The 21,683-nt window shown below is 44.4% G+C and overlaps 1 protein-coding gene across 1 annotated transcript in view; it reads left to right on the forward strand.

Moving 5' to 3' along the window:
• The window catches only part of Ddx46 (DEAD-box helicase 46), a 46,503-nt gene that overhangs the window by 13,495 nt on the left and 11,325 nt on the right, over window positions 1-21,683 (forward strand). Inside the window, exons 6-16 of the mRNA XM_028772019.1 lie at window positions 203-354; window positions 1,871-1,984; window positions 2,616-2,781; window positions 3,300-3,420; window positions 4,138-4,313; window positions 5,143-5,264; window positions 8,941-9,019; window positions 10,651-10,733; window positions 14,340-14,504; window positions 14,898-15,060; window positions 16,485-16,678. Of these exons, the coding sequence (XP_028627852.1) occupies window positions 203-354; window positions 1,871-1,984; window positions 2,616-2,781; window positions 3,300-3,420; window positions 4,138-4,313; window positions 5,143-5,264; window positions 8,941-9,019; window positions 10,651-10,733; window positions 14,340-14,504; window positions 14,898-15,060; window positions 16,485-16,678 (1,535 nt within the window). The remainder of the gene's footprint in view (window positions 1-202; window positions 355-1,870; window positions 1,985-2,615; window positions 2,782-3,299; window positions 3,421-4,137; window positions 4,314-5,142; window positions 5,265-8,940; window positions 9,020-10,650; window positions 10,734-14,339; window positions 14,505-14,897; window positions 15,061-16,484; window positions 16,679-21,683) is intronic.

A 21,683-nucleotide genomic window follows, 5' to 3' on the forward strand; every position in this document is an offset into this window, starting at 1 on the left:
TTCACACGCCTGTGCGTTCACACGCCTGTGCGTTCACACGCCTGTGCACGCACCTGCAGAGCTCAGGGCAGCCTGCAGGACCTGTTTCTCCATCCACTGTGGGCAGAGGGATTGCCTCAGGTAGTCATGCTGTGCAGCAAGCACTTTTACCTCCTAAGCAGCTCACTGGCCTGTGTGTGAAGAAGTCACTCTGTTGATTTAGATGATGAAGATGACCCTGCTGAGGCTGAGAAGGAAGGGAATGAAATGGAGGACGAGGAACTGGACCCATTAGATGCCTACATGGAGGAAGTGAAGGAAGAGGTAAAGAAGTTCAACATGAGGAGCGTGAAAGGTGGCGGAGGAAATGAGAAGGTATGTGGGCAGCTGGCGTTGGTCACTTGTCACTCTTCTGACCTGCATGCCCAAAAGTTAGTGGGCTTTTTATCTTAAGTGATCACAAATAAAGAACCTAGGCTCTACTGCAGGGTGGGTGTGCACGGTTGTGGTCACTGCAGGGTGGGTGTGCACGGCTTTAATCCCAGCACCAGGGAGCAGAGGCAGGTGGTCTCTGAGTTTCAGGCCAGCCTGTCCTGCATAGTGAGTTCCAGGACAGTCAGGACTACATACAGAGACCCTCTCTCAGAAAAACCAAAATTGGTTTTAATCCCAGCACTTGGGAGGCAGAGGCAGGCAGATTTCTGAGTAAGAGGCTAGCCTGGTCTACAGAGTGAGTTCCAGGACAGCCAGGGCTACACAGAGAAACCCTGTCTTGAAAAAAAAACAAAACAAAAACAAAAAAAAAACCCAAAATAACCAAAAAAGAGAAGACTATACTAAATTGTTTTCATTGCGTTCATTTCTTCAGTAGTGTGGGGGAGGGTCATGTGCATACCACAGTGTGCCTGGGGGTGTGGGTATCAGAGGATAACTTGTGAGAGTGTTCTCCTTTCTTGATTGGCAGCAAGTACCATTATCTGCTGAGCCATCTGCTTGGTCCAGAGAGTCCAGTAGTATCTTGAGTTAAGAATGCAGTCCCAGATCTAGAGAGATTACTAAGGCAATTAAGAGCACTGACTGCTCTTCCAGAGGGTCCAGGTTTGGTTCCCAGACCTCACATGGTAGCTCACAGCCACCTGAAGGTCCAGTTGCAGGGGATTCCCACACCTTCTTGTGGTGTCAGCAGGGACTACAAGTGCATGTGGCCCATAGACACAGGCAAGTACACACATAAGTCAATACATTGTTTCTAAAAGGATGACATTTTTTCTTTTTGTGCCTGAAGGGTACTTGGAACAAAAAAGCATTAAAAGTTTCATTTAAGGCATCAAGGAAGTAGGGACCTCAGTGTGTTTTATTGATCAATTTAAGCTCCTCAGAACAGGACTGGATTGTCAAATGAGTAAAACATGACAGTAGAATTATAAAAATATGTAATGATGAGAAATGAGCCTATTTTTGTAGTGAAGTGTCTCATGTTGGGCTTAGTGGTTAAGAGAACTTGCTGCCATTGCTACACACCCAGGTTCAGTTCTCAGTACTCATATGGTGACTCTCAGAGGAAAGTGTCTTGTCCTCCTCAGGCATCAGGTACATGAGTAGCGCAAAGCACCCATACATCTTACAAATGTTGTATACACGTACACATTCTGCAGGCAGTCCTGTGTATGTGAGTGTATCTGAACCATCATACAGTCACATTGGAAAGTCCTCACAAGACAAAGAGCAGCCCCTCTTGCGCCTTTAAAAATGTAATTGTGGTAGCTTGATTTATAAATTGTGGGATTTATCATTGCCTTGAATTTAGTGTTTGTATATTTTTAAACCTATTTATTTATTTATTCATTTATTTACTTTTGCAAAATATTTTAATACCTCTTTTTTATTTTAGAAGTCTGGGCCAACAGTCACGAAAGTTGTTACTGTGGTAACAACCAAGAAAGCAGTAGTAGATTCTGATAAGAAGAAGGGAGAGCTGATGGAGAATGACCAGGACGCCATGGAGGTGAGTCTCCCTTTGTTTTGACGTGTTTATGATCGCGCCCTAGGAGCACCGACAGCAAAGTGTTGCTGTTGATGAGCTGTACAGTCACACAGACCTCTGTGGGGAATCCTTGCTGCTCTCAGGGTCAGCAGTGATAGGACCAGATAGGGTTGGAGAATATTCTGGTTTCTCTCCTCCTTTGTTGTACCCACTTTCTCATCTCTTCCTCTTTATTGGCCCATGTCAGGCAGAGAACATGGGAAAAGAAGTGGTGAGCTGCCCTGTCTTCCCGTTGACCTACACTGTAAAGGTCTGACTAAGGAAAGAGTTGCAGAACTTCATGACAGTGCTGAGAGTTGTTTGAGGGCTGTGCTACTGAACTTTGAATAAAGAAAAAAATTAACTTGTAAACTTTTTAAGGAATTGATTTACTTATGTTCAAAATCATGGACTTTGTTACTTGAGGTTTTTAGATGATGCGGTTTTCAGGTTCCTGGAGTTGCATGGTGACCCTGTGGGTCAGGATTAGATAGCACACAGCGATCCACAGAACAGATCCTGGGAGAGAGGGGAGCTTTGACCACCAGCACTGTGTCTTCCAGAAGCGAAAAAATAAACAACAGACTTTACTTTTTGTTCCCCAAAATTCAAGTATTCCTCAGAGGAGGAAGAAGTTGACCTTCAAACGGCCCTCACAGGCTACCAGACAAAACAGAGAAAACTTCTAGAACCAGTTGATCATGGAAAAATTGAATATGAGCCGTTCAGAAAAAACTTTTATGTTGAAGTTCCAGAATTAGCAAAAATGTCCCAAGAAGGTAAGAAGCTCTGCGAGTTCTATTCCTTTATTGTCACCTGAGAGCAAACAGTCCACTTCTGCAGGGGAGTGTGGACAGGCCTGGGTTGGGTTTAGAAGTGTTTTTAAAAAGCAGAGTGAATTTAGTGACATAGTTCTTTGGGTTGAAAGTACTGTTGATGTCTGATTCAAACTGACTGTGTTGGCCCTGTTGGTGTGACTGACAGTTGTCAGTCAGCTGAGAGGCGAGCCAGGTGACTTGTCTTGAACAGGCAGTTGGGCTGTCTGTCAATCATTATTCTGTTGCAATTGAAGAAAATATTAAAATCACAATGTTGAAGTGGGGCACTTGCTGTTATCTACTGCAGCAGTGATTAGTGTCTCCGAGTGTTCGTGCTCTCTTGTATGGCTGTGGGGTTCTATTCGATAGCTGTTCAGGGAGGTGAGGCCTTTGACCCTTGACCACCCACCTAGTGACCGTAGCTAGGTGATGGCCGTGGAGCGAGTGTAGGAGCTTCTAACTGGGGCTTTCTTTTCCAGAGGTGAATGTGTTTCGATTGGAAATGGAGGGCATTACAGTTAAAGGGAAAGGTTGCCCCAAACCCATTAAATCATGGGTCCAGTGTGGAATTTCTATGAAGATACTAAATTCCCTCAAAAAGTAAGTGCTGATGGTTATCTGCATTTTTCAGCTTCCTGCTTCTCATAGTAGCCTTTCATGCAAACAACTGTGTGGGATTTCAGTTATATTTCTCTTTATGTGCCCTGGCTTTCCTGGAACTCACTATGTAGACCAGGCTAGCCTTGAACTCACAGATGCTCTTGCCTTTTCCTCCTAAGTGCTATGATGCCACCACATTAGGCCTTTAAATATTTTCTTTTTCATTTGTTTATTCCATGTATCTTACTGCTTGCTTACTTGAGCACACACACCATGGCATGTGTGGGCAGAGGTTAGAGGAGAACTCTGGGAGTCTGTTCTTTCTTGCCACCTTGTGGGTTTCAGGTCGCCTGGCCTGGACACAAGCACCCTTTTCACTCCGCCATCTTGCCAGCCCAGCCCTTGGCTTTTTTCTGCTTTTCACTAAATACATTCTAAATGTATCACATTTAGAAGATCAAATGCTTGTTGTCCTCTGAGGGGTTTAAAGTGTTTGTTTGTTTTATTGTTTTTTAGATGAAGTGCTCTGTCTGCAGTAACACTTGCAGGCCAGAAGAGGGCGTCAGGTCCCTTTATAGGTGTCTTTAGGCACCATGTGGTTGCTGAGAATTGAACTCAGGACCTCTGGAAGAGCAGTCAGTGTTCTTAACCACTGAGCCATCTCTCCAGCCCAAAGTTCATGACTCTTACATTGCATTCTCTTTGTTTCTCTTTAAGGCATGGCTACGAAAAGCCCACACCAATCCAAACTCAAGCAATTCCTGCTATAATGTCTGGACGAGATTTGATTGGCATTGCCAAGACAGGAAGTGGAAAAACCATTGCTTTTCTTTTGCCCATGTTTAGACACATCATGGATCAGAGGTCATTAGAAGAAGGAGAGGGACCAATAGGTACAAGTCTTCTCATTACATCACTCTTTGCAGATGTGTTTGTCATTACATCAGGAAGTTATTATGACAAAGGTGTCTTTATGTGCATTTCCTTTATCAATCAATATGAACGGCACTTTGGGGCTGCTTTCCCCGTACCAGCAGGTGGCGTGAGACCCTTCAGAGCTCCGGAGTGACATCTCAGAAGTACAAAAGCAAGGCTGGCTCTGCTCAGTTTTAAAGTTCTGAGCCGGCAGGTGGAGCTCTCGTGCATCATGTTGAGGTGTGCTCTTAGTCCAGATCCACGCACCACAGACTCCGTGTAGAAGGAGAAATGTAACTCCGGAGGAGATGGCTGGAAACTCCTCAGGAGACAGCAGTGCTGGTGCTTCATGGAGGATTAGCTCTCCCGACTGAATTCCTTCTCGTTTTTGCAGTTCCTATTTGTATATTTGAGTAGGGAAAGATGTTGAGCTCTGGTCATGCATGTACAAGGCACGGAGTCCTCTGTCAGTGCCTCAGAAGGAAGTGGTCTTTGGGAGCCGCTGTGTGGCTTTGTAGAGCAGGGGTCACTTAATTCTCTACCCTGGGATTTGCTGTTGAAAACTATTTGCATTCCGTTCAAGTATTTTTCTGAGGGTTAAGTAGGATTTAATTTTCTTGAAGCATGTCCTTAAGAATTTCTTTGTCTTTCACCTCAGTCTCTGCCGTTACTAAGCTTCTGAGACACAGTTTTCAGACTTCATACAGACAAAACAAGTTTGACTGTGAGACACAAACTGTTGTGCAGAGATTAAAACATCTCCTCAAGGATTGGACGGTTCGACTTTTGACATACTTCTCTTTTCAGCTGTCATCATGACTCCGACTCGAGAACTGGCTTTACAAATCACTAAAGAGTGTAAGAAGTTTTCGAAGACCCTGGGACTGAGAGTGGTCTGTGTGTATGGAGGGACAGGAATCAGCGAGCAGGTAGTTGGAGTAAAGCACTTGTCTGTCTGTGTCTTCAGGTTGAATGATCCAGGGACTTAAGTGATTCTTTTGTTTTAGTGTTCGATGTAAGTGATTGCCCTTAAAATCTTAAAGGTATTTGGTGGGAAAACAATTATAGAATAAAGTACATGCCTGTGGTGTGCCTGTAAGCATTGTGTTAAATTAGTACTGAGGAAGGAGACTGTAAAACTACACAGTAGTCCCTAACAGGGGTGTGTGTGTGTGTGTGTGTGTGTGTGTGTGTGTGTGTGTAGATATAACAATTCTATAATCCCAGAACTCAGAAAAGCAAAGGCAGGGGCATCGCTACAAGTTTGAAAGTAGCTTCGTATATAATGAGTTCTAGGCCTGCCAGGTATATGAGGCAAGACTCCATCTTACACCCTTGACCTTCTAAAGAGTAATGATGTAATGCCTGAAGCAGATGTTTTGTGAAGACTAGGTGTACCATGACTATAGTTAACAGTGCTGTTGTAGATTTAAATTTTGCCAACAGAGTAGATCTTGAAGAGTTTTTCCAGGAAAGACAAAAATTGTTGACTCTGCCTCACATGAAGCATTTTGCCATGTGTTAAAGTAACTTTTATTCCCCTGATGTAATTGTATCTAAGGCTTATCTGTCTGCTAACCTAGGCCTAGTCCTGGAAGCTTCTATCCTCTGTACAGTCTAACCTAGGCCTAAGATGTTTTCAGCCTCTGAGGCTTACTGCTGAATAAGCTCTCCCTTTCTTGTTCTGACTGGTAGGTCAACTCAGCTGTTCTGGCTCAAAGTCCTCTCTAAGCTGACTGACTCAATCTGGCTTCTCTCTCAGCCTCTGACAGAATAGCTCGACTTGGCCTCAGACTAATTCTAGCAATCTGCTCTAATCTTCTGACTCCTTCTCATTCTCTGGCTCTTTCTGTCTTCACCTGTGTCTAGCTTGTTCTCTTTCTGTGACCTGTGTCCCTATAACTATCTGGGTAAAATTGCCTTCTTGCCTGGCTGGCTGTGTGTCTGACTGTCTGTCTGTACACTCCCTTTAAGTAGCTTCTCTTTCCTCTACTTGTGGGAGTTGGGTATATCCTATTCTGTCAGATCTTTCTCTGATTCGTCCCTTTGTCCACCATTCAACTAGACATCTCATTCATTCAAACATGGTGTTTCCTTCTACAAACTAACTTTACCTACATTGTTTGAGATAAAAGGTGTGTACTGAGGGCCTGTCTATATTCTAGCCAGAGTAGCCATGTTGCTGGGTTATAAAATCCCTCTATAGCCATGCGTGTATATCAGAACATGTATATTTGTGTATGTAATATACAATCTTTTTGTGTGAACTGAATATTACTGAACTAAGGACCTCTGGAATGCTGGGGCGGGGGAGGGGTCCTGCTCCATTGAGGTACGGCCTTCTGGCTCCCACGCATACACTTTGTTGTTACTAATTATTTCTCAGAAAACTTAGGGAATAAAGAAAAAATAACTGTCTGGTACAGAATTTTGAAGTAGCTAAATTCTTAGCATTGGCATGTCCTCCTGCCTGAGAATGCATTCTTGTTTTTCCATTTTATAAGTGAAAATTCTTCAGAGTGCTGAAATAAGTAGACTAACTAGGTTGAGCTGCTGTTTACAACCTAGGTTGAGCCTTACAACCGAGGCCTGATTCCCAGACCAACAATTACCGTCTGGAATGCATGCTGGCCTCTGTAAAGGATGCTAATTACCGTTCCCTCTAGTGTTAGGCTTCCTCCATCATCATCCCTAATGACGGTGCGAAGACTTAAGCCAGTCTTGACTGTCTTTGATGTGGCATTTTTCCAAGACAAGGTCTCTCTGTTATGCAGTTCTAGCTGTCCTGGAACTCACTCTGTAGACCAGGCTGGCCTGAACTCACAGAGATCAGGCATGCACCGGCATTAAAGGCATGCACCGTCAGGATGCACCGTCATGCCTAGCAAGAATACTTTAGAACTAGTGTTGTGAGGACGTGCCTTGGGAATTTTCACTTCTCTGATATTTTTAATACTTGAACTGTTCATTTTGCCAGTTCATTTGACCACATGGTCTATAGTAAGAAATACATTTATAAAACAACTTTTTTTTTCAACACAGGGTTTCTCTGTGTAGCCCAGGCTGTCCTTGAACTTGCTCTGTAGACCTCAAACTCAGAGATCTATCCGCCTGCCTCTGCCTCCCAAGTGCTGGAATTAAAGGTGTGCGCCACCACTGCCCCTGTGAGACAAGTTGGGTGTATTTGTCTGTGACAGGATCTCTGGCGGTCCTGGCTGGTTTTGAACTTGCTGTGTAGCCAAGGATGACCTTGACTTTCTGATCTTCCATTTTCCAAGTAATCCTGAGATACAGGCATGTGCCACCACACCTGTCAATAAAACAAACATTTAAAAGCAATCATAACAGGAATACATCTTAGAGACTATGCAGGGAGCATGAGGTGCATTTTTACCACAGGTCAGGGGCAGGTGAGGGCAATGCTGTCAAGCTCACCATATCTTTGAGATCAGAACAGCCTCTCAGACCCCGTTCAGAGAAGAAACAGGAAGGAAGCTACAGCATGGGCAGGAGCAGCCTGTGTGACTATGATTGCTGACAGTACAGCTTCAGCTCTACTTGTGTATGTGTGTCAGCTTGCTTGTGTGTGTTTGCCCATGTGCACGTGCTACAGCACGTGTGTTTTGGTCAGAAGACAGCTTGTCGGAGTCAGTTTTCTGCTTTGACCATGTGAGACTGGGGAGTGGAGCTTAGGTTTGGTTTGGCGGCAAGCACGTTTACCCACTGCACCATATCCCAGCCTCATCATGTACTTTCTTAAAGACCTTAGAACACATGCAGGAAGCAGGAGGCCATCTGGAATATCAGCCACAGAAGGAGTCACTCTTGGTGGATCTAACTATAGGAGATGACTTTTTTTTTTTTTTTGGTTTTTCGAGACAGGGTTTCTCTGTGTAGCCCTGGCTGTCCTGGAACTCACAGGGTAGTCCAGGCTGGCCTCGAACTCAGAAATCCGCCTGCCTCTGCCTCCCAAGTGCTGAGATTAAAGGCGTGCGCCACCACGGCCCGGCTAGGAGATGACTTTTAGGTAAAGATTCCAGAGATTGTGATTGCCATAGGGCTGGAGTGATGGCTCAGTGGTTAGGAGCACTGTCTGCTCCTCCAGGAAAGACAGAAGGAAAGAGGATGCCCTAGTGCACGCCCACAGTATAACCTGCTGCATGCACGTGTGTCTGTAGGGGTCAGGCAGAGGTTACCATGTCCAGAGTGCCTTTCAATGTCTGTCTGTTCTGTTTGTAAAACTGCTGGTTGTGGCTTAGAAAGCCCTTGGTGTGGTTTCCTAAATTTGGAAAGCTTTGATCTCTGTATTAGAATATATATTTTACTGCTTATTTTTACCTTCCTTCCTTGGTTTTGAACAATAGTTGCAAATTAACATTTGTGAAATCCTTCAGTTTTATTAGTTTCAAATTCCTGGCCCTGAGTCGTCTTGCTGTCCTGTCCATCAGTGCTGTAGCAGCCTGAGGGTCGTGTACCAACCTCCAGTGCTGCTTAGTCTTTGTCTTCCATGGTAGAGAGGGCCACACAAGGGCCAGGTGTGCTGTTCTCATATCAGTGTAAGAAGTAACGGTGACCATACCATAAAATCTCATCCTGTCTCACTAGATTGCTGAGCTGAAAAGAGGTGCTGAAATTATTGTTTGCACACCTGGTCGAATGATTGACATGCTAGCAGCTAACAGTGGTAAGTCACAGGTATTTTATTATTTGTTTTCTTTCCTTTTTGAACTTGACATGATTTTTGTTAAAGCAGTTATGAGAAACCAACAGAGGGTTTCTATGTTTCTTCTTAAAGCTGTAATATCTTAAAATGTGAATTGTAACACATTTATTGTTGAGCGTGTTAATAAGTCTTTGGCAGTTCAGTTTGCATTCACAACTAACTCTGCATTTAACTTGAGTCTTTGTTTTGTTTTTTATCTTGCTATTAAAAAGGTGGCATCATAGTCTCTTTATTACAAAATTCTCCCCAGGAGCTAATATTTTATAATAGGCAAATTAAGTTATTGCAGCTTCAAGAAATATGTCTTTTATAAATACTGCATGTTTTTAGCTCAAATGTTATGCTTTGTTAAAAGTATTCCCTATCAAAACTGATACTAAACTGTTGACATTGTTTAACTTCTGTGGAGAAAGGCCCTTGAGGATTATAGACCTGGGCTTCCGAGACGGTAACCGTCAAAGGTAGGTGACCTAATGCTGTTTCCAACCTTTCGAGGCTCTTGGCGGCTGGAGATGTTAGTGCAAACACTAGCTGTTTTTAATTTCTGAAGAAACGGCTTTTGGAGGTTTCCATTGCAGCGTTGAGTGTGCGTGTGACTGGGTGCTGGAATAATCCGAGAAGTGCATGTCTGTACTAGTGTCCGCCTGAAGCTTGGGGGTCAGTGTCATTCTCCCTGAGGTTGTTTGGTGAGGCCTTGCACTTGTGTGGCAATGGTGGTCAGGGGATGAATGCTGACTGTATAATCCCTTGTGTTTTCTCACTGTTGTATTAATTAAACCTCCTGAAATTCATCTTGATTAATATTACCTTTCCCCTTTGTCTTTTTTGTTTATCTTTAATAACTATTTTATACATATTTTTGCCAGGTTCTACAGTTGATAGCAATGCTTAGTGTATTGATCTTTGTGAGGGGATTCTGTGTTTTTAGTTTTTAACTGTGTGAGAAGCCAGGACTATTTATTTAAATCAGTGGCAGCAATTAATAATTTAAAGTGTTTCTTTGCATAGAAAAGTATGTTTGTATATAGTGCATTTATTTTTTTAAAGTTTGTGTAGTATCTTGTTGCCCAGTGATTGACATGCCCATTTAAGGTGCTTCTAACTATATGGACGTGGGCTGTAGAGTCATAGAGAGGGCCTGCCTCTGCCGTAGTTAGCACTGGAGCCTGCTTTCCACACATGCGCTGTAATCTCTAATATGTTTTTTTCTAGGTGATGCTGTCAGATAATGGCTGATGTGGCTCGATGCTTCCTCTCAGTCTTAGTTTTATGATGTGTTTTGGAGAGGGCTGTTTTCTGAATTTTACAGGTTCTTCAGGCCCTATGATGGTATGCAAGAGACGAGTTTGACAAAATAAAGGGCCTCATACACCCATTGCCAGAAAGTACTTGCCACTAGATTAAGTCTTAGACCAGAGTTTCTTTTCACTGTTAAAGAAACCTAACCTACCCCTCTGCTTAAGTCAGGCATTTTAGTTCCCTTTACTTTTTTTATTTTTTATTTTTTATTTTTTTAAAGTTCTTGACTGTCATCATGAATTGTGGCTGATAGTTAGTTTTCTTTTGGTTTCTCTTTTCTCTTCTCACCTTAGGTCGGGTCACAAATCTTCGAAGAGTGACGTATGTTGTTTTAGATGAAGCAGACAGAATGTTTGACATGGGTTTTGAACCACAGGTAATCATTGAATTTCTTTGTAATTTTAAAAGTGTATTCTATTTTTAATTGTGTGTGTGGTAAGTGTCTGTGCCTGGGTGTGTGCATGAGTGCAGGTGCGTGCAGAGGCTAAAAGTGTCAGACCTTCCTGGAGCTGGAACTGTGGTGGTCGTGAGCTGTTCCATGTGGGTCCTGGGTGGGCGCAGAACTGGACTCGGGTCCTCTCCAGGAGCCATCTCTCCGGCCCCTCATTGGGATTCTTAAGTTTGTGATCTGTAACGTCTGTGAGAATGAAATGTTTGTGTGGTCTTGAAATTCATACTCGTTCCGTGTTGCCCAGGATTACCTACCGTGTGTTAGCAGCATAGTGAATTGTCAGTATTTATGTTTCAGATTAAATTCTTAAAACTTGTTGAGGGTTTTTCTTCAGACATTACCCAGCAGTCAGAAAATAATCCTGCCAGGTTGGATTTAGAGTTCTGATAATGAGATTACTGAAAACTTTGATGTTTTGTCTGGACATGGTGGTGCATGCCTATTGTTATGAAAGACAATCTGTGAGGGCTGCCTGGTGGGCCCACGGCAAAGTATGCCCCTGAGAAATTACACCGTGCAGCAGCTCTGGGATAAGGGGGATGAGAGCCTGGGGAAGGTGTAGAGGCAGACAGGCAGGGCAGGACAGACGCAGGAACAGAGAGAGTTGGGGTGGTGAGCAGTCTTTTTATTTGCAGCCTGCACTTGGTGGTGGCAGGTGATGACATAAGCCATGCTGGGTCCCTGGGTGGAGCCGGTGGGATCACCTGTAAGCTAACACTGTAATCTCAGCACTCTGGAGGCAGGCGAAGGAGGATTTTTGCTTTTGAGGCCAATCTGGTCTACATACTGAGTTCCAAGTCAGTCAAGGCTGTGTAGAGAGACCCTGTCTCAAAAACAGAGCCACAGAAGCAGGTGTGAGCTGTGAGTACACTGTCAGGCCGCATGTGCTTCTGGGATGCATAGTGAAATCCTGTCTGGTGAAGGAACAGAGTGGGCATGGAGGGGAAGAGTGGGAGTGGAGTGTACGCCTTTCAGTTTACTTGGTATCCTCCAGGGATGCATTGCCTGTCCATACACTTAAGGGTCATGTGTAGCATTAGAAACTGAGTTCCAAGTGAGACAGATGTGAGTAGGACTCTGGAATACCTGAACACTTAACAGTTGAAGAGAAAAAAAAAAAAAAAAGCCAGGTGGTGGTGGCGCACTTGGGAGGCAGAGGCAGGCAGATTTCTGAGTTCGAGGCCAGCCTGGTCTACAGAGTGAGTTCCAGGACAGCCAGGGCTACACAGAGAAACCCTGTCTCGAAAAACCAAAAAAACAAAAAAACAAACAAACAGTTGAAGAGAAGCAGACTAGTTAACCTGAGCAGAGGACTTCCTGTCATGTGCAGCTTTTACAAGTCTGTCACAGTCTCCATGAGTGAGGAAGGAAGCCAGGGGAAACGTGAACTCAGTTTAATGTGAAGAGGGCTGAGCAAGCCTTGTTTCAGGGTGGAACCCAGGCACTCAGGCTTGGGCGCAAGTTCCTTAATCTACTGAGCCAATCTTTTTATTTGTTTATTATTATTACTAAAACCCATGGAGAGGAAAATTGGGCGTGATGATTTTTGTAAGATTTACTGGCTAATACGGTAAGTAGGGCTTCAGGTGTCATAGGGTGCTATTTGGATACTGATAAGTCACCATGACTGATACAACTTCAGGAAAAAGGAGTATATTTTGCTGTCTATGATGGCAGAGCAGAGGCATGGTGGACGAGCAGCAGGCATGGCGACAGGAGCAGGAAGCTGACACTCATGAACTGAACTGCAGTCATGAAGCACAGAGTAGTCTGAAGTGGTGATGACGTTTACACTCCTACCCAGTGACATTCTTCTCTAGCAAGTCCACCTCAGACAGTGCTGCCAGCTGGAGAGCAGGGGTTCAAGTGCCCACTGTCACGTAAACTAGAGCCGCCTCTACTGAATGTGACTCTTCACCTGAGCATTGTTGGCATAGGAGTAGGAAGGCTTCTCGACCGAAGTCTCTATTGAAGAAGAAGATCAAGATTGAGAATAGACCGTATCGTTAGTTTGCATGAACCTCAACTCTGTCACTGAATTGTTCAGTGACACGGACGTTAGGTGCAGGACTCTGCTTTTCTATATGATTATGCAAAGTATATACTTTAATACATTCCCTTCAACATAAAACTTGAAGTACCCTTAGGTAGAGGTATGGGGTAGAGGTACCCTTAAGGAAGAGGGTATGGGGTGGGGAGATAGTGTGGTCAGTAATGTACTTGCAACAACCTGTGCTTGTTGCTCAGTGTGTGCGTGTGACTACAGCCAGGCCGGGTGGTGCACACTGAGTCCTGGTGCTTGGCAGCTGCTTATTTGCTTCTTTCATAAAACTTACTGCTCTTAGTTTTATTGAAGAAAAAAAATATACTTGTTAATTTCTAAATTCTGGAAGAGAGTTGAGCATGTACAAGGAATCAACAGACTTGAGGGTGATGGGGTGGCAGGCGTTATCAACCCTGAGGAGCAGAGAGGAACGAAGACAAGCTAAGTGACAGGGCACAGGAGATGAGAGGCCAGTGCTCCTTAAACAACTGGTCTTGCGTAGACATATTTGGCTGGGGTTTGACACAATGTGAAATGAAGTTCACTCTGTTGTACTTTTTTTCTAATTTATGTTGATAATACATATTCATTTGTTGTGTGGTGGGGTCAGGGCATGCAAGTGCCATGGTTTATGTGTGACTGTCAGGGCAACTTGTGGAGGTTGGTTCTTCCCTTTTCCCACAGGAGTCCTGGGGTCAAATTCAGGTCTTCTGACTTGGTGGCAAGTGCCTTTTAAACTCACCACGGCAGCCCCATGTTTCCTTTTTTTTCTTCTTGTTTTCCATTCTGTAGTCCAGATAGACTTCAAGCTCTCAGAGATCAGCCTGTCTCTGCCTTCAGGGTGCTTAGGCTAAAGGCTTCCTGGGATGCTATAAATGGACTTGTTAATTCTATGGTCATTTTAAGGATTCCCCCTGCTTCACTGAGAGATCATTGTCATTTGAATGACATCAAATTGACATTAAAAAATGGGCTTCCAGGCTCCCTCCTTTTTCACTCCCTCCCTTCCTCATTTCCTTTCCACCTGTGGTTGTGTGTGCACATGTATGTGTATGCAGGTGTGTTTGGAAATCAGAGTATGGTATTAGATGTCCTTCAGGAGTGTACACTTTGGTTTTTGATGCATAGTTTGTCACTGGGACCTGGCATTGCTAATTAGGCTATCCTGGCTAGCCAGTGAGCCCTGGAGCCCTGCCCTTCTCCTGTTCTGGAGCTGGGCTTACAGAGCTTGCGTCTTACCTGGATGCTGGGCGTGGGGCTCAGGGTCGCATGCTTCTTCAGCACATCTTTACCTTTGCCTGCAGCTCAGGCTGTCCTTTTGTGGTAAAATGAAACTGAGAACAGCAAATTCAGGTCTAAGTTCAGATTTTCTAAGATAATGAATTTAACTGAATTTCTAAGATAATGAATTTAAGTTCCTCCTGCTTCATTTGGGCATCATGTAGGTTTTTGGAGCCTCACTGTCTTTGCATATCTCATTTTCTCAGGTCATGCGCATTGTGGATAATGTCCGTCCTGACCGGCAGACGGTTATGTTTTCAGCCACTTTCCCTAGAGCTATGGAAGCGTTGGCCCGCAGGATCCTGAGCAAACCCATTGAAGTTCAGGTTGGAGGCAGGAGTGTGGTGTGCTCAGATGTGGAGCAACAAGTGGTAGGTGCCGTGTTCAGGAAACCCCAGTTCTCTCGGGGTTCAGGCAGTGTGTCATTTGGTCTTGTTGTCAGATAGGCCAGTAACTTCTAAAGTTAAGTCACTTACAACCTTCATGTTGCCAGGAACGAGGAGCTGATCCCAGGAAGCTCTTTTGTGCTTCCCACCAGAATTGAAAGCTGGCAGAAACATTACACATCTTTCTTGTCCTTGATTAATAAGATTTGAGGGACAGAGAGAACCAGTGACCAGTTACCACAGTTACAAACCTACCAGTTAGAAGCCGGCATTTGCTTAAGCACTTTAAGGCATAGGAAGCTATAGATTAAACAGCATTTTTGTTCTAGGACATGTTTGTGTTTTTTACATTAACTTATTACAATGTGTTATTTTCAGATTGTGATTGAAGAAGAAAAGAAATTCTTGAAATTACTGGAGCTGTTAGGGCACTATCAGGAGTCAGGATCTGTCATTATATTTGTGGATAAGCAAGAGCACGCGGACGGCCTTCTGAAGGACTTGATGAGAGCGTCATACCCCTGCATGTCTCTTCACGGAGGTAACGTTCCCTCACCTACGGGCCTGTCATTGCATGGAACTTGCCCTGAATAATAACATTTGCTTTGTTGTCTGTAATGGGGGTAGAAGAAGTCAGGCAGTCAGACCCTGGGCTGACAACATTCCAGCTTTATGTGATTGAGGCTGCTCTCTGTGGCCTGTCACTTAACTGCCCCCAAGGTCACAGCTCTCACTGTACTGTCTGGGCCTCTTGGCCACTGAGCTGTTGGAATCGGCCTGTGTTCACCGTCCAGTACTAGGGTTAAGGACCATGGAGGCATGCCTGACTGTTTACATGGGCATTAGAGGCTTGAGTTTGAGTCTTCGTTTTTCTAGAGCAAGAACCGTTTTCACTGTACCTACAACTTTCTCATCATCCCAAATAGAAACTACCTCCTAAGCAGTTCTTCTGTATTTCTCTCCTTCACTTGCCCATTGTAACTTCCGTATTATAGTAAGTCTTCATGACTTTCTTATCTTGTGTACTGCATGGTGTGTAATGCATTCTGTATCCTTTTGTGTTTGGTCTGGTTCACGTAGTCATAATTTTAAGAGTCATATTTTAAACTGTATTAGATTTTCTTCTGAGAGCTGGATACAACATCCTTTTGTGTGGACTTACTATCATCTTCTGATTCACTTGTTGGTAGACCCCTGAGGTGATTTTATTGCTTGACTGTTGTGTATGTTGTGAAAATAGTATGTAGATATCTAATGGCTTTCAGTTCCTTCTGAGGAGTGAAGTCTGAGCTTATGTTTTTGAGAAATCATCAGATTGATTTCTTTAGGTATTACATTGTATATTCCTACCCTCAGTGCACTTGAACGCTAGTGTCTACATCCTGAAACAGTAAAGTTTGTAACTGTGTGCTGAGTTGTAGTTTATATGGTAGAAGCTGCCAGGTGGGTGCTGGGAATCAACCTCGAGTCCTTTGCAAGAGCAGCTCGTAACTGCTGAGCCGTGTCTCAGACCTGCAGTGTACTTTTGAGCATAGAAATATTAAGGATTACTTCAGGCTAAGCCACTCTTACCTTCTGAGGCTGAAATCTAGCCTCATTTCATGGTTAATGTGTAACGGTGTGTTGGTTTTGTCTACAATAAAGGTGGGATTACTTGATTTTTGTTTTTAAAGGTTTGTTTATTTTATGGGTGTGAGTGTTTTGACCTAATGTATGTATGTGCTTAGTTCCCTCGGAGATGAGAACTGGGACTTAGGTTCCCTGGAATTAGAGTTATGGGCACTTGTGAGCTATGTCACGGTGCTAGGAATTGACTTACATCCTCTGGAAGACGGCCAGTGCTCTTTACCACTGAGCCATCTCTCCAGCCCAGAATTTCTTTATTATTTCTGCATCTAAAACTTTCTCCATGGAAATGGAACATTTCAGCATGTTCTCCTGTTTGTCTCTTTAATTTACTTGCAGGTATTGATCAGTATGACAGGGACAGTATCATAAATGACTTTAAGAACGGAACCTGCAAGCTTCTTGTTGCCACGTCTGTTGCCGCTCGTGGTCTTGATGTGAAACATCTAATTCTCGTAGTGAATTACAGCTGCCCCAATCATTATGAAGATTACGTGCACAGAGCTGGGCGGACTGGAAGAGCGGGCAACAAGGTAGAGCCTTTACCTTCGCGTCTATGTTAAAGCACAGGCACTTGCTCTAAGGAATGGGTAACAGAGGTTATGGTGATATTTTGAAAATCTTTAAATTAGCAGGACATACTGGATGTTGTTAATCATGTATACATGTGTCTCTGCATTGTTAAAATTGTCAAATGCAGATCTCAAGAGGTGGTGCTGCAGTTAGGAACGTTGGCTCCTTTTAGCAGGGAACCTGCGATCTGTTTACAGCACTCACATGGTGTCTCAGAACCATCTGTAACTTCTGTTCCATGGGATCTCAGTCCTTTCTTCTGACCTCCCTAGGCACCAGGCCCACATGTGGTGTACACAGACATGCAGGAAAACACTCGTAGACATTTAAAAACAAAATGAAGATTATCAGGAACTTTAGTGCTCTCTGGCAGGTAGTGTCGCTCCATGTTTTCTTCTCTCTTCCTAGCTTGTTCTGCACATAGAGACACTTGTGTACTTCAGGGTATTTCAGTGCTTTCTGTTGTTTGTTTCTTGGCTTGACTGTGATCAAGGCAGTCTATAGTCTAAGGCAGTGGTTCTCAGCCCTCCTAATGCTGTGACTTGTTAATACAGCTCCTCGTGCTGTGCTGACCTCAACCATAACATTATTCTTGTTTCTATTTCATAACTGTAATTTTGCCACTTTTATGAATGATAAATATCTGATATGCAGGATGGCTGATGTGTGACCCTGAAAGGGTGAGGAGCCACAGGTTGAGAGCCACCTTTCTTTCCCCACTGTTTGATTTGAGCAGTCAGATCTTACTTTGTCAGGACTATTTACAAATCATATATGCGACAAAACAGTTCTTTTTTTCTGCTATTGTATTTTGCAATGCAGTGTTCTGGTGGGACCCGGGACTCTAGCAAGCCCCTCACTGCCGAGCTATATGCACAGCTAATCATCCCTTTTTTAAAAACAAATCAATATATTAGTTTTTATTTACATAGCTGTTTTCCCTGCATGTGTGTTTGTGTATCATGTGCATACATTACCCAAGGAGGCCAGAAAAGGGTGTTGGGTCCCTTGGAACTGGAGTTAGGACAATTGTGAGCTGCCATGTGGTTGCTGGGAATGGATCCAGATCCTCTGCAAGAGCAATCAGTGCTCTTAACCACGGAGCCATGTCTCAGTCTCCCCCAGTAACTATTTCTGAAGGCATGAGAGTATTTGTTGTGAGAAATGAGATTGTTCGGTGTTGCATCCTGGAGTAGCAGTAGTGCTGTCAGGTCTTCACATCTGTCATTCCGTCCTCGGTGGCCCAGTGAGGTGGATGTGGGTTCATTTTGTAGATGAGGAACTTGAGGCACATAAAGCTGCGTCTCAGGAGCTGTGTGTGACACTTGCAGGTCCTTACCTGAGGTGTTCTGACAGCTGGAAGGTTAAGGACTGGCTGCCACTGGAGAGACGACTCAGACGTTAAGAACACTTCCTCCTCTTACAGAACACCTAGCTTTGGTTTCCAGCATGCACACTGTGGCTCACAGTTGTTTATAGCCCACTTTCGGGGAGGCCCTGGGCCCTCCGTGGACTCCTGCACACATGTTGTGGTACACACATGTTGTGGTACACAGGCATACCTCAAATGTATGTACACATAAATACATGGATAAAGGTTTGTTGTTGTTTAGTTTTTTGTTTTTTTAAAAGTCAGTGGTGGCACATACCTATAATTCCAGCACTTTGGAGGCAGAGGCAGGTGATCTCTGAGTTCAAAGTTAGCCCATCTACAGAACTAGTTCTAGGACAGCCTGGGTTACACTCGGGAAAAACCACCCAAAGAAACAAACAAACAAGGAGTAGCAAGTGTATGTTCTCTTTGCGTACATGTGTTTGTAATGGTGGGAATCAGGACTCTTAGCTCATGGGAAGCGCAGTGGCTTAGCCTGGATGGAAGGGGTGGCTTTAGACACTCCTGAAATCTGAGGTAGGATGTCTGTGAAGATGAGAACCAGAGTGTAGTTGGCTTCCCTCCCTGTCCCTGTCTTCATTTTGCCTGGACTAAACAGTTGCAGGGGACACTTGAGGGCTTACGGTCTGCAGACCCCAGGAAGGTTGTACACCTGAGTTCATTCGGGCAGAATAATTGGAAAAGAGCCTAACGGAGTCAGTACTGTGTCTGTGTGCATATCAAATGTGAGCACACGCTCTGTGCGCATGTCAAATTCGAGCACACTCTGAGTGCATATCAAATGCAAACACACTCTGTGTGCGTTAAAAACAAGAGCAGAGTGTGAACATATATTCTCTGAACTCCAGCACTTGGAAGCAGTGTTAGAATCAAGGCTGCCTTGAGCGCACAGCTGTGGAAGGCTGCGTGTACATACTTCCTAAAACTAAGTTGTTAAAGCTGACTTGTGTACACAATCCCAGCACTTACAGAGCCCAGGCAGGAGGCCTTGCCATTAGTTCAAGGCCAGCATTTGCTATAGAGAGAGGCTGTGCTAAAACACACACACACACACACACACACACACACACACACACACACACACACACAAAACAAACAGCTTGAAAGGGACTGGAGAGATGGGGCAGTGGTTAGGAGCATCGGCTACTCTTCTGGAGGCCCCTTGGCTCATATTCTAAGGGATCCAGCTCCCTCTTCTGGCTTCCAAAGGCAGTGCCTATAGGTGGTGCATAGACATTCATGCAGGCAAACATCATATAGAAAAGATAAGTATCTTTTAAAAACTTAGTTTTTACATACATGACTGTTTTACTTGCATGTGTGTGTGTGTGTACCATGTGTGTGCTTGTGCTGCAGAAGTCAGAAGAGGGCTTTGGGTCCCATAGGACTGGAGCTACCGATGGCTCTGAGCCACGTGTAGGTGACTGGAGTCAGAGCTGGGTCCTCTGCAAGAGCAACGAGTGCTTTTGAAGCTGACCCATCTCTCTATGCTGGAAATACTTTTAAAAACCAGGCTGGCCTCGAACTCAGAAATCCGCCTGTCTCTGCCTCCCAAGTGCTGGGATTAAAGGCATGTACCACCACTGCCCGGCTTGGTGTGCACTCTTCTTGGTGGTTCTTTTCAGTCCCTCCTCCCCGCTGGTTTTCCTCACGGCTTGGGTACTTTATTCGTGTTTGTTCTTCCCCTTTCTCCCCCTCTTTCTGATTTCATGATCTACCCACACCTCACGTGTGTGCATACATACGTAAAAGGTAAAAGGAAGCATCTACACGTGGTATTTGATCTTTCCGGTCTGTCTTATTTCATTTAACCTAATGACTTTTGGTACCACTTTCTAAAAATGTCATGAGTTTTTTTTACATCAGTATAAAATTGTGCTCTGCGTGTTTGCCACATTTTCATTATCTGTTCACCTGTTGATGCCTCTGTGCTGCTCAGCAACTGCAAATAGTGCCTGCCTCCCTCCCTCTCTTATGTTTCTTGACACAGGGTTTTTCTGTCTCTTGTGTAGCCCTGGCTGTCCTGGAACTAGCTCTGTAGACCAGGCCGGCCTCAAACTCACAGAGGTCTGCCCGAGTGCTGGGAGCAAAGGCATGCTGCCAGGCTCCATTTGTCTTCTTAGTGTTAGCCATTTTGACTGGCGTGAGATGGAATGTCAAAGTAGTTTTAATTTGCTTTTTAAGGATGTTAGACTGAGAGATGGCCCAGTCAGTGTGGGCCTGAATTCGGCATCAGCATCCATGTAAAAAGCCAGCGTGTAAGCATACACTTGTAATCCTCCTGCCCAGGAGGCTGTGGCACACTCACAGGTAGACTCCTGTGACTTGCTGGCCAGCCAGCCAAGCTTGCCTGGGAAACTTTAGGGCAGCTGGCAACACGACAGTGCCTGAGGATGGACACCCGACGCTATCCTCTTGGTCCACATATTGTGTGCTCTCTCAACAAGTGTGGACACATGAGAAGTAAAGACTAGAGGACATACTGGTCATTTGTTTACTGAGTTCATTGTCCAGCTGACATCTATCTTGGTTTGTCTGTTTGTTCTTCTGTCAGTTCTCCGTATAGCTTAGATCTTACCTCGCTTTCTGGAGTAGAATTAGTAAAACATTTCCTTCCATTTTTTTCTTTTCATTAACAATTTTATTTACTTATTTAAAATTCTTTTTCATATAATAGATTTTGGTCATGTTTTTCCTTGTATTCTTTATGGTGTCTTTAATTCTGATTATTCCATTTGCTGTGAAGCAGCATTTAATCTCATGTGATCCCATTTACCAATTTTTGAGGTAATTTCCTGTGCTGTTGTCCTTTTCAGAATGCTCTTGTATGTGCCTGTCGTAGACATTACAGTGGCAAACTGTTATGTGCGGAGAAGAATAAAAAAACCTGTCTAGGAATAGACTGTCCTCTGATGGTGAGGGAAGAAGACAGCCTGACAGAGGGACAGTGAAAAGTAAATCACTCCAGCAGAGGTTACTGTCTTTTAGTGCATGTGGCATCAACCTGTAGCTGAGAGAAGGCGGAAGCTCTTCTGTGGAGGGGCCCGAACAGACACCGTGTCAGGAACAGCAGCCGGCTGCCTCAGCTGCCCAGTGTTGGCTGGGTATTTTTAAGGGTTCAGGTTAACGTCTGCCTGCTGCTGTTGGTTCCTTTTTTTGGAAACTTCCCTGGAGGGGATGTTCTGCTCCACCCTGGACTCTGAGATGGGAACTAAAGGCAGCCTCCCCAGCCGATTGCTGGTCTGCTGTTACCTTTGTTTGTTCGCTCCCTTTGGCTCCTCCATAATTCCTGGCCTCAGATTATACAAGAAAGCCAGAGAGATGAGCATAGCATAATACTGACACAAGAAAACAGACATGCAGCCGGGGGGTGGTGGGTGCACGCCTTTAATCCCAGCACTTGGGAGGCAGAGAGAGGCGGATTTCTGAGTTCGAGGCCAGCCTGGTCTACAGAGTGACTTCCAGGACAGCCAGGGCTACACAGAAGGAACCCTGTCTCGAAAAACCAAAAAAAAAAAAAAAGAGAGAAAGAAAGAAAAAAAGAAAACAGACATGCAGACCACACCAAAAAT

The sequence above is a fragment of the Grammomys surdaster genome, unplaced genomic scaffold (assembly GCF_004785775.1).
Source record: "Grammomys surdaster isolate TR1022 unplaced genomic scaffold, NIH_TR_1.0 211, whole genome shotgun sequence".
Taxonomy (NCBI): Eukaryota; Metazoa; Chordata; class Mammalia; order Rodentia; family Muridae; genus Grammomys; species Grammomys surdaster.